The 12,422-nt window shown below is 49.9% G+C and overlaps 1 protein-coding gene and 1 long non-coding RNA gene across 17 annotated transcripts in view; one reads left to right on the forward strand and one right to left on the reverse strand.

The window, feature by feature from the left end:
• LOC120098971 (uncharacterized) overlaps positions 1-12,422 on the forward strand; it is a 41,108-nt gene that overhangs the window by 20,869 nt on the left and 7,817 nt on the right. Inside the window, exons 2-4 of one of the 3 annotated variants that reach the window (XR_015645622.1) lie at positions 7,870-7,954; positions 9,148-9,298; positions 12,125-12,285. This is a non-coding gene — a long non-coding RNA (uncharacterized LOC120098971). Of the gene's footprint in view, positions 1-7,869; positions 7,955-9,147; positions 9,299-11,567; positions 12,286-12,422 lie in introns of those variants that run through there. The other 2 variants (XR_015645623.1, XR_015645621.1) reach the window with 2 other exon arrangements.
• Positions 1-12,422, reverse strand: part of Slc26a8 (solute carrier family 26 member 8) — a 52,490-nt gene that overhangs the window by 4,935 nt on the left and 35,133 nt on the right. For 5 of the 14 annotated variants that reach the window (XM_087597388.1, XM_087597392.1, XM_087597390.1 and 2 more), the window contains 9 exon segments: positions 11,425-11,502; positions 8,351-8,446; positions 7,618-7,724; positions 7,472-7,541; positions 6,260-6,352; positions 6,037-6,168; positions 4,141-4,500; positions 2,339-2,393; positions 2,057-2,241 (listed from right to left, as the gene is read on the reverse strand). In XM_087597388.1, coding sequence (XP_087453514.1) covers positions 2,057-2,241; positions 2,339-2,393; positions 4,141-4,500; positions 6,037-6,168; positions 6,260-6,352; positions 7,472-7,541; positions 7,618-7,724; positions 8,351-8,446; positions 11,425-11,502 — 1,176 coding nt within the window. 14 annotated transcript variants of the gene reach the window in all.

Here is a 12,422-nt window from a genome sequence, read left to right on the forward strand (position 1 = left end):
CACATGGTGGCTCATGACCATCTGTCATGGGATCCGATGCCCTCTTCTGGTGTGTCTGAGGACGGCTACAGTGTGCTCAAATAAAATCAAAAGGGGCTGGGGATTTAGCTCAGTGGTAGAGCGCTTACCTAGGAAGCTCAAGGCCCTGGGTTCGGTCCCCAGCTCCGAAAAAAAGAACCAAAAAAAAAAAAAAAAAATCAAAAAAGAGAGAGATGGATGCTCTCAACACCCACGACAGACCCACTGAGCCAAACCTCAGGGGGCTGGGACCCAGGGCCAGCTAGCTGTCTTTCTCTGAATGGCAATTTAGGTCATTCTGATGGACACTGGCATTTGAGAACCAATGGAAGCCTTTGAGCATAAGAAAGTCACCTTGGCCAGAGACATTGTCAAGAGAATTCTTTTTTTTTTTTTTTTTTTTTGGTTCTTTTTTTCGGAGCTGGGGATCGAACCCAGGGCCTTGTGCTTCAAGAGAATTCTTAAATTCATTCTCTCCATTTATGGAGAGAGAGAGAGAGAGAGAGAGAGAGAGAGAGAGAGAGAGAGAGAGAGAGAGAGAGAGAACACGCGCACAGGCACGTGCATTTACAAAGTCCGCCATGGAGGACACCTTGTGGGAGTCCGTTGGTTGGTGGAGTTGGGTAGTATTGGCCCACAGCCTTTAATCCCAGCACTCTGGAAGCAGAGGCAGGTGGATCCCTGTGAGTCTACAGAGTGAGTTCCAGGTCAGGCAAGTCTACACAGAGGAACCCTGCAGGGGTAAGGGAGGCATTTAACAACTTGCCTTTTGTGGGTCACTTACAGATGTGGACCTGGGGTGAAGCGCTGAGGAGAGTAGGACAATGTTCTTGCCACTGTGGACTCCAGATGTCCTCCTTTATAATTGGTAACCCTTCTTCAGTCCCCTTTGGCATGCCATGCTGTTGAGCTCTAAGGCTGCCTTTATGCTAGCAGTAGGCGTCAACTCATTAAACCTGAACCTGAACAGAGTCTAAGTCTCCCCAGGGGAGTCAAGCACAACAGTGCCTTTGCCCACGGAGGCATCTTGCCTGGCCTCGGAGAATTCTTGCTTCTTCAGTCGGGGTGAACCTGAGCCCCCGAGGTTCATAAACAGAGTGAATTATAGAGCAGACCAGAAGCACCATGTTCAGGTCCGTGTTGGGAGGGAGGAAACTGCTCTGGAGAAACAAAGGCACAGAACCTGTGACTGCTGCCTTGGGAAGGAGCGGGAAGGGGGTGTGGTGGGGGAGGAGAGGAAGAAGAGCTGTGTTCTCTAGGTCTGTACTGCTCACCTGTCTGAGTACTTTAAAGCATGTTATGGTAGCACTTTTCTTGTTGTAAAAATGCAAACAGTATAAAATCCAGTAGGTCAGGGTTGGGGATTTAGCTCAGTGGTAGAGCGCTTGCCTAGCAAGTGCAAGGCCCTGGGTTCGGTACCCAGCTCCGAAAAAAAAGAAAAAAAAAATCCAGTAGGTCAAAAATAAGAGAGTTGGCGGAAAAGTAATTTCTGACTGTTAGCTATCACTGGGTGCCTGCCTATCTGTGATTTACTTTCCTGCAGACTCTCAACTGGGAAGCCCAAGGCCCACTCAGGTCTTTACTCAGGGTAATGAATGGTTCAAACTGCTGATGTACGCGTCTCCCTCTTTCAGATGATCATGAATGAGTCCTTCTTTCCTCACAGTATAAATACTAGCCCAAGGCCTGGGAGGGCACATGCGGCTTCTGGCTCCTCAAGACTCACCCCAGAGGTGCTGGTTGGGGACGCTCTAAAGGCTTCACAGGCCTAGCAACTGGTGTGACACTAGCCACAGGGCAATGTGCCTGAGGCATCTGCTGGGCTGGGGATAGGTCCTGGATGGGACACACAGACACTGGCAGTGGGGGCCCTTGAACGCTCATGTCTCTGCTGTTTATCAGCTGACCCCGAGCAGACTCAGCAGCTCAGACTCGGGCGCAGCTGCGGCCCAGCCTTTCTGGGGCATCCTACATCTGCAGACCAGACACTCCCCTCTCCCTACTTCTCCCCAGGCCCTGAGGGTCCACATCATCCAACCTTGTCTGACTCTGAGTAGGTTTCCTGGATCACCGTCTCAGTCTCGTCCACGCTTAAGTCTGAGGGCTCGGAACACTTCCTTGACAAGGCAAACAGCACAGCGTCATGGAGGCTGAGGAAGAGCTGGGCCTTTGTGATGCCGTCATCAAAGAAATCATTCTTCTCGAACAACTTAACCACAGAGGCTACAAACCAAACCCAAACATACAGGTGTCAGCGCCTGAGAGCAGGGCCCCGGGGATACCAGACACTCCCTCGCTCATAGGGTAAAGGGCAACTCACTGTGACACCCTGAAATGAGCACCAAAATGTCAGCATTGTGGAAAGCATTGCACATCTGCAGGGAGAGAGAGAGTGGAGTCAGAGAGCTGCATGCACACCGGAAATGGCCACCAGCTAGCTGGGGCCTGCCTTCTCATCAGTGTAGGGCCAGGGACACAGAAACCAAGCAGGGCATCTCACAGTGGGTGGGGAGTGACAGGAATTCCTAGCAGGTAGACTTCCCATGGTTAAGAGTGTCTGCATGAGGAAGCCTCCGGGCAGAAGGGTAGTGATGCTCTTGGAAACGTTCTACAGAGTGGATACATAGAGCTATCCCCTTTTTAAAAAGTTGTATGTTTACTCATGTACGTTGTGTGTGAGTCTGTGTATCTGCAATGTGTATCTAGAGAGGGCATTAACTCCCCTGGAGTTAGTTGTGAGCTGCAATGTGGGCGCTGAACCTGGGTCCTTGGAAGAGCTACCACCAGCGCCCAAACCCGCTGGGCCAGCTCTCCAGTGTGTGTTATTTTAGGGTAAGTGGAGCAGCATGATTTCCTCCCATAGGAGTGCACACAACCATTGCGGAAGGATGAGGAAGACTAGACCTTTAAGATATAGAGGTGGCCCATGAGTCTCACAGCTCTAAGGCCAAGGATCCTGACTCGCCTCCATCAGAGAGCCGCCCGTGTGGGCCGAGTGTGGATGGCAGAATGCAAGGTGCCTCTGTAGGAATGCCAGGCAAGAAAGTGGTGCTGGGCACGTCCTACAGAGCAAGTGGGGAGAGCCAGAGAGAGCCAGATGCACCGAGTCTTCACAACAGGGGCTGCTCTTGGGGCTGCTAGGAGAACTGAAGGCCGGGGGGGGGGGTGTGGTCGCGTGTGCTCAGCTTGGTCCTGCACGCAGCCTTTGAAAACGAGGGTTGAGCAACTCTAAAATTACTACAGTGCAAGACTAGAAGAAGCAACCGACACAGCCCAACAGCCAGAGGTGAAGTTCCCAGAAGGAGACCATATCAGAGAAGTCTCAGTCTCACTCTACACTGTTGGTGAGAGCTGGGCATTGCTGAGCACACGTTAGCCCCAGCACTTGGAAGACAGGACAGGCAGATCTTTGAGTTCCAGGCCATCCTGCTATGCCTACAGAGTGAGTTCCAGACCAGAAAGAAGAAGAGCCACATGCCCTTAAGAGAAGCTTAAGGAGTTCACGTGAAGGCTTCGTAAAACAGGATCCAAGTCAGAAGAGGACAGAGGACGAGCCCGTCAAAGGAGCAGGGCAGGTTCCTGAGAGATGGGAGGGGTTGACAGAGAAGTGTCTGAGAGGGAGAGGCATTCAACAGCAAGGTAACCAGGCAGCTCTGTCACAGTAACAGAGAAGAGCCCCGGAGGAGGGGAGACCCTGCTGCTGGTGCCTGACAGGCAGGGCCAGACTTGAAGTGTCATTTCTCCTAACTCTCCCAAGCTGAGGGCTGGGCACTACCTGGGCAGAGCAGCCGGCCAGCACGGGCAATCTTGGTGACTTTCTTTTTCTGTAGAGATTGGTCACTGTTCTGGGAGTTCCACAATGGGTAGGACATAGGTCCTGCCTCTGTGATGTTAAGAAGCAACTCCTTTGTCCCCACTTTCTTGGGAATGATAAATGATTCGGGACTAGGGAACTAACTGCTCAGACCTGGTTTATTTCCTTATTATTTTTATTGATTTTAAACCACCCTCGGTGTTCCCATCTCTACTGACTGAGCAATCCCACGATGAGAGAATTACATTGGCATGAGGTGTGGGTTGCAGGGGGATCAGAGCCTAGGGCCACGCCTCCTCAGTACTTACCTGCCTTAATACAACCAAAGCCCGGTTATCCACATAGTGCACCATGGAAAAGTCCAGAATGATGGTATGGGTATCTGAGTAAGGCAAGATGACAGATCTGGATCTGCTCTGTGCTAAGCTTTCTGAGTTCTCGGGCGGTGGTAGGGAGCTGTTTCTTGGGGGGCTGTTGGGTAGCCAGGCTTTCTCCGTGTCCTCGTAGTTCTGCCCTATATTTCTCTGTGATGTGGAAGACACTGTGTAGGGAACCTGTTCTTCGGAAGTGGTTTGGCTGGAGTCCCCACTGCCCAGGTAGGAGCAGCGGATCAGGTTGATGGATGACCCATGCTCTTGTTTGTTCTCATATCGCTCTGTGTAGACAACCTGGAAGGGACAGCAGGGGAGAGTGGGATCTTGGTGACACTCAGGCAGGGCCAAAGTCCTCACCTCCTAGCTCGCTGTGCTCCCTCTGAAGCTCTACCTCATCATTCCTTTTGAGCTTGGCTGTCCCACTAGCACTTTTATTGCCTTCCCTACTCCTTGGTACCTTCCTCCAACTGTGTCCCTTAGTGACATCAGTCTGTGAGCCAGACTGGAAATCAATCACCTTTACTTTAATCATTCACTTCCATCACTCCTGGGCCCCAATACATCTCCAGTATTTATGACTACTTCCTGTAAAGTGCTTTCTCTTTCTCCTTTTTACATGCATGCATGCATGTATGTATGTATGAATGTATGTATGAATGAATGTGTGTATGAATGTATGTATGTGCGTATGCATGCATGTGTGTGTATGTATAGCATGTATGTATGTATGTATGAATGTGTGTTTGCACCTGTGTCATTATACAGTATATACAATCAGACCAAACACATCACATGTCTACAGGAGGTCATGAGGGTGACAGACACCTTGAACTGTTCTAGGTAGTTGAGCCACTTTATGTGGGGGCTGGAAACGGAACCTGGGTCAGAAGGAAGAGCAGTAAGTTCCGTTAACTACTGAGCCATTTCCTCAGACCTGTAATCTGCTTCCTATCAGGCTTCCTCCACGTCCTCCTGCATGCATGAACAGCCTTTTACCCAGCCTTCCTTCCTAGGGACACAGAGCGGTTGGTTTCTTGAGACGTTTGTCTTCATCTCTGACTGCCTCCCATCTCCCAAGAGCCCCAAGTGGCTCTCTCATGTTTCTCCTCACGTACCTCATAGTCCATGTAGTGTCATACCTGCATTGTGTGCCCCTCATAGTCCATGTAGTGTCATCTGAATGTACATTTGTGTGTGTGGAATAGACTTTTTTTCCTTAAAGAGAATAGCTAGTTTATTTTAAAGAAAAGGGGTGGGGGTGGGGAAGTCAGGTGGTGGTGCCACACACCTTTAATCCCAACACTGGTGAAGCAGAAACAGGCATATCTCTGAGAGTTCAAAACCAGGCTGGTTTATATAGTGAGTTCTGGGACAGTCGGGGCTATATGGAGAAACCCTGTCTTAAAAACAAACAAAAAGAAAGAAAGAAAGAGAAAGAGAGAGAGAGAGAGAGAGAGAGAGGGAGGGAGGGAGGGAGGGAGGAAGGAAGGAAGGAAGGAAGGAAGAAAGAAAGAAAGAAAGAAAGAAAGAAAGAAAGAAGGAAGGAAAGAAAATAGGAGGGCTGGAGAGATGGCTCAGAGGTTAAGAGCACTGACTGCTCTTCCAGAGGTCCTGAGTTCAATTCCCAGCAACCACATGGTGGCTCACAACCATCTGTAATGGGATCTGATGCCCTCTTCTGGTGTCTGAAGACAACTACAGTGTACTTATATACATAAAATAAATAAATAATTTTTAAAAAGAAACAAACAGAAAAAAGAAGGAAGGAGGGAAGGAGGGAAGGAGGGAGGGAGGGAGGGAGAGAGAAACAGGACAGGAGAGACGGCTCACCCTGCTCTCTGGCTCCAGCTCTTCACAGTCGCAGAAACACCTACAAAGTTTGTTTTCTGCTATACTAGTCTCACTTTCATGGAACAGAGCATAAATCTCTTCTTCTTTAAGAGGCAACTTCACCATATTGACCTGGGAGACAGAAGAGGGGTCTCACACAGAGGACAGGTGGTGGGAAGGGACACCCGAGGATGTAGAGGAGCCTGGGGGCAGCGGGCCTCACCTCCTTTAACAACTTGTGCTTGAGGTGGTACACGTTAACAAACGTGATGGAGCTGCAGCACTGCAGGATCTTCACCCCGGGGATGAGGATCACCTGCCGTATAGTACAAGGAGAGAAAGCACACGGCCTCAGCATTTTACAGTGTGTGTGTGTGTGTGTGTGTGTGTGTGTGTGTGTGTGTGTGTATTTGTTTTGTTTTGTTTCTGAGACAGGGTCTCACTATGTAGCCCTGGCTGCTCTGGAACTTGCTCTTGCTCTGTAGACCAGTCTGGCCTCAAACTCACAGAGATCCCCCTGCCTCTACTTCCCATATGCTGGGATTAAAGGTATAAGCCGCCGCCCCCGCCGCTGCCACCACCACTACCAGAACTACACAGCTTTCACGGTTCCTCAAGAACCTCTGGCTTTAGTGGGTTGAAGGCTAGAAAACTAGCCTGTTCTCCTTCCCGCCCCGCCCCCGCCCTGTGTGTTTGTGTATGTCTGTCTGTATCTGTGTGTGTGTGCATGTGTGTCTCTGTCTTTCTCTCTCTTCCTCTCTCTTTCTTTCTCTAGGGTTTTATTATGGGCTTTTGCTAGCTTGGAACTAGAGTTGGATCTCTGGCCTTGAAGTCGGAGATGCACAGGCCCCTGCTTGGCCGGGCCTGCAGAGTTCTGCGGTACACCCACCACACCGCACACTGTTTTACACTCCTCCACCGCTCACTCTCTAGCCTTCTCCCTGAGTCACAGCGAGAGGTTAGAGGGCCCTCTGCTGGCTGAAGGGTGTAAAGATTCTACATTCCCTTGGAGCCTCACGTCTCCCATGCCCTGTGGAGTAGGGGGCTGCAGTGCTCACAGTGGTGAAGGACTGGGGCTGAGCTGGTTCCTCTACACCCCACTTCCCATTTGTGGTATGTATGTAGGTTTTATGTACATTTGCATGTATGTGCATGTGACTGCATGTGTGTGGGCAAGTGCAAGTGCACTGAGGTGTAAGTGGTGCAAGTGTGGAGGCCTGATGTTAAGGTCAAGTGTCTTCTTCAACTGTTGCCCACTGTTTACTGAGGCGGGGCCTCTCACTGAAACCCAGATACCCAGCTTGTCCTGGGGATGCCTTCTCTCTGCCTCCCAAGTACTGAGATTCCAGGGTTCTGAGGAGGTGGACACCTCACACGTGCATGGCACTGGCTTTATCCACTGAGCCATCTTCCCCACCCCCAGCTGGCTTCTTACCTCCCGGTACTCATTAACGTTTCTGTAAATGTTGGTGTTGGGGATCTGACCCAAGACGAGGATCTTGGTTCTGGAAGGAAATGTACTGGTCTTAGGTCCCTGTGCCCTTGCCCTGCACGCTGTCCTCACAGACAGAGGCTGAGTACCTGTGCGAGCGGACAGTGATGACAAAGAATGTGAAGACCAGGGAGATGAGCAGCCCAACGTCTAGTCCCAGGAAAATGGCAGCGGAGAATGTCACCATCCAAACCACCTTGTGGGAAAGGGTTGGAGGGCAAAGAGACCTTGAAAATGAGTGGAATGGAGAGGTGCAAGGAGCACCTCAGACAGCTCGGCCCTAGAGGCTGTCTAGTCTCTGATGGACTCCTGATCATCTCTCCCGCACTTCTTCCTCACAGGATCCCATGGACAAAACGGAGACAATGTTAACTACGCTGTCAGATGGTAGGTCGGTGGACATGAGAAATCAGAACTCACTGAATGGTAGGTAGTTAAGCACTCGCAAGGTATTATAGCTATTTGTTTTTTAGATTTTATTTATTCTATGTGTGTGTGCCCGCATGTGGAGGCCAGAGGAAGTTTGTTTTTTGAAATCTGGTCTCGCATTGGCCTGGAGCTCCAGGTGGGCGAGGCTGGTGGCCAGCAAGCCCTAGGGACACAATGCCTTTGCCTTTCCAGCCCTGGGATTCTAAGTCTGTGCCACAATGCCTAGCTTTTTTATGTGCATTCTGAGGTCTTAAGTGTCAAGCTCCTCTGGCCGAGCCTTTGCCCGTCCCTTTGAGATGCTCAGAGATGCTGTGGTGCTCTGCACTCCTGCCTGAAGCTCAGCTCTGGCTGGCTCTGCTCCAATCCCAGCTCTGCAGGGGCGTCTGTACTCACACATTCATACTGGTCCTGCCTCCACAGGGTGGGTAAGTTGTAAATGGTTTCCAGGTAGGGCACCACATTGCTTAGAATGATCCCTGCCAGCACAGCCTGTGGGGAAGACAGAGTGCTTCACTCTCCCTTCAGGGACACAGTTCCCAGTCCTCTCTAGGGAACCGCAAGCACCAGTCTTGCCTCTGGCAATACGACATGGTTTTCATGTCAACAGCACACCCGAACTCTGACTTACAGTGCAGATAAAAGCTCTTTCCAGTTCTCTCCACTATTCTAGTGTGTCAAGACCAACAGGCAAGGCTACGCCAAGGTCAGAGCTGACTCAGCCAGCCACAGCTGAGCCCGTTTGTGCTTGCTTTCTCAGAAAGCCCAGTACAGCAGAACAGACATGGTGGGTCAGTAGAGAGAGCCTGCATAGACAAAGTCAAGTATGGCTTCTTCCCACCAGCTGTTTTTAATAAGTTGATTTTACCTAATCTTTTTTAAAAAGACTTGCATATTCATATATTTTTACATGATGAGCACTGTCCTTCAGACACAGCAGCAGAGCGCATCGGATCCCATCACAGATAGATGGTTGTGAGCCACCATGTGGGTGCAGGGACCTGAACAGGAGCTTGTAAGAGCAGCCAGTGCTCTTGACCACTAAGCCATCTCTCCAGACACTCTGCAAACAGACTTTAAACAGTGTTAGAAAGGTGTGGTGGAACAGACAGCAGCTCAATTTCACAGGGGTTGGGAGAATCCACCCCCTTTCTTATTCACTTTTGTATCTTGTTACACTTTTTTATTTCCAGACAAGGTTTCCCTGAGTAGCCCTGGCTGTCCTGGAATTTACACCATAGACCAGGTTGGCTTGGCCTCACACCGAGACCTGCTCTGCCTCCCAGGTGCTGGGATTAAAAGCAAGCACCACTACCACCTGACTGAATTTTCTTTTAACCTGAGGTAAGAAATATCTACAGGAAACAAATCTTACCATAAAGCCATGTACAGCAAAGCTGTGTCTTTTCTTAAATATTAAGGTAAGACATTCATTTCATTAACAAATAATTACAGGGGCTGGAGAGATGGCTCAGTGGTTAAGAGCACTGACTGCTCTTCCAGAGGTCCTGAGTTCAAATCCCAGCAACCACATGGTGGCTCACAACCATCTGTCATGGGGTCTGATGCCCTCTTCTGGTGTGTCTGAAGACAGCTACAGTGTACTCATATAAATAAAATAAATAAAAATTACAATCCTATATAATATTATTTTTAAAAACCTTTTTTGTTTCCTTAAGACAAGGTCTTTCTATGTAGCTCTGGCTATCCTGGAGCTCACTACACAAACCATGATGGCCACTCTCCTCCTGTCTCTGTGCATGCTAGAATTACCCATGCATGTCACTGTGCCTAGTGACTGTGTAATCTCAACCATCACAGAGGCAGCTGCTGCTAGCACTCTGGTATGTTCTCTATGACTTGGGCATGAACCTATAGTACTGCTTATAGTCCCTTGGTTCTGGTTGCAATACACACACATAATATGGAGGGGTAGGTCATGCCTCAGATAAAGGGAAGAAGGGATACATTTAAACAGAGACACATACACTTGAACACAGGGCCCAAAGCCAACTTGCAGGCCTGCTCTAAGGCTGTGAATAATCAGGAGGCTGTGGGACAGCAATGGAGGAACAAAGTTCAGACACAGGCAGAAAAAGCAGATGGCACGGGCATGCAGCAAGTGTCTGAGTCTCTGTGGCCATGGGCTTCCTACATCTGAATGTGTCATTCCTCACCGAATCCCCACCCCTGAAGCAAAATTACAGCTGAATGAGGACAATCCTGACTGTGTTTCCTGACCACTCTCTCTGAGCTCCACATGGCCTTGTTTTACACAGAGACCTGGATCCTGCATGTTTATGGTGCAATGAAGACACAACGGGGTCACTGCTGTGTGTGTAAGGGGGTGCACCTGTGCCTGCACACAGAGGACAGAGGAAGACTTAGGTGTCCCACTCTGTCACTCCTCCTCATCTTCTCCTGAAGCAAGCTCTCTCACGGAACGGGGAGCTCACTTATTATTGTTTTAAGCAAGGCTGCCCAGTCAGCAGGACCTAGCAACCCTCCCATCTCTGCCCACTTCCTTCCAGCACTGGGTCACAGGGTAGTAGCCACAGCTGGCTCTGACATGGGCTGGGTGTCTGAACTTAGGCTCCCGGGCTTGTAGGAAAGGCATTCTAATCCCTGCTGTCTCCCTGGCTCCCAGACGTTACTTTTCTTTCTTTCTTTTTTAATTTTTTCTTTTTTTCTTCTTTTTTTTTTCTTTTTTTCGGAGCTGGGGACTGAACCCAGGGCCTTGCGCTTGCTAGGCAAGCGCTCTACCACTGAGCTAAATCTCCAACCCCTTAAGTTTATTCTTATATTAGTACACTGTTGCTGTCTTCAGACTCACCAGAAGAGGGCATCAGATCCCATTACAGATGGTTGTGAGCCACCATGTGGTTGCTGGGAATTGAACTCAGGACCTCTGGAAGAGCAGTCAGTGCTCTAACCACTGAGCCATCTCTCCAGCCCCCAGACGTTACTTTTCAATAAAACTGCTGGAACCACCACTGGGGACCATACAAATGCACTTCTCTGCATGGATGTTCTAACAAGGTTCCATCTTTCTTTTTTTTTTTTTTTTTTGGTTCTTTTTTTTCGGAGCTGGGGACCGAACCCAGGGCCTTGTGCTTCCTAGGCAAGCGCTCTACCACTGAGCTAAATCCCCAACCCCGGTTCCATCTTTCTTTAAGATTCGTTTTTATGTGTATGAATATATTATGGGGTGCCTGAGGAGGCCAGAAGAGGGTACCAAATCCCTTGGATCTGAACTTATAGACTGTTGTGAGCCCCGGTAGGTACTGGGAATCAGTCCTCTGTGCTCCCCTGGAAGAGCAGCCCACTGGAAGAGCACTTAACCACCGACCCATTTCTCCAGCCCCGCCTACCCCCAGATCCCGTCCATCCATCCACCTGTCCGTCCATCCATCCGTCCGTCCATCCGTCCGTCCCGACCCCCCCCCCCCCGCTCACTCAGCCCCACTCACGTTCGGCAGGTTGTCGAAGAAGCTCCCTATCTTCACCATCAGCAGCAGCATCACCCCTGCGCCCACCAGAGAGGCAAACTGAGGAGATAGAGCTGGTTGAAGAGAACGCGTCAGGCACGCGTTGGTCCCTGTCTGCAGCTGTGGCCGTCTGTTTGCTGAGAAGCATGCCAGTTTTTTCTTAAAAGGGATGGGGGAGTTCAGCACCCATGCCTTTTAGGCTCTTAGTGAAATATTTGACACACAGTAGATACTTCATAGGTGTCACATGAGTGCTGTCTAGGGGCTTCAGTTTTCTCTGGAATTCTTATTGTCACGGCTGGGGACTATGAATCTCCTAAGATACAGCTTATGTGTCTCAGCTTCCAAAACTTCAGCCTCTCCTCACACAAGTTAGAAACTCTTCCCTCAACAGACACCTCACTGACAGCCCCAAGTCCCCTCCACTCGACTTCCTGTGTAATAAACGTCCCACCTGCTTTTATGTGCTGGCGTGTTGGCGGCTCCCCACCTTCAGTGAGGAGTCGTCTTTTCCTTGCTTTGTATTTGAGACAGGATCTCATGATGCAGCCCTGGCTGGCCTGGGACTCACTCTGTAGACCAGGCTGGTCTTGAACTCATAGAGATCTGCTTGCCTCTGCTTCCTGAGAGCTGGGATTTAAGGCCTGTACCACTATACCTGGTATATGTTATCTTTTTAAAGGTTGTTTTTATTTTTATTTTATGTGGATGACCTTTCCTGCATGTGTGTATGCACACCGTGTCCATGCCTGGTACCTGAGGAGCCCAGAACTGGAGTTACAGACGGTTGTGAGCTACCTGAAGTGGCTACGAGGAACCAAACCCAAGTCCTCTGTAAGAGCAGTGAGTACTCTTAGACACTGTGCCATCTCCCCAGCCCCACGATAGGGCTGGGGACACAGGATGTGCTACCAGACGCCCCTCCCAATAACTTTTAAGGACAGAAATCTGAGCAAAAATTAAGGCGAGCAAGGAATCCA

This window comes from Rattus norvegicus, chromosome 20 (assembly GCF_021556685.1).
Source record: "Rattus norvegicus strain SHRSP/BbbUtx chromosome 20, alternate assembly SHRSP_T2T, whole genome shotgun sequence".
NCBI lineage: Eukaryota > Metazoa > Chordata > Mammalia > Rodentia > Muridae > Rattus > Rattus norvegicus.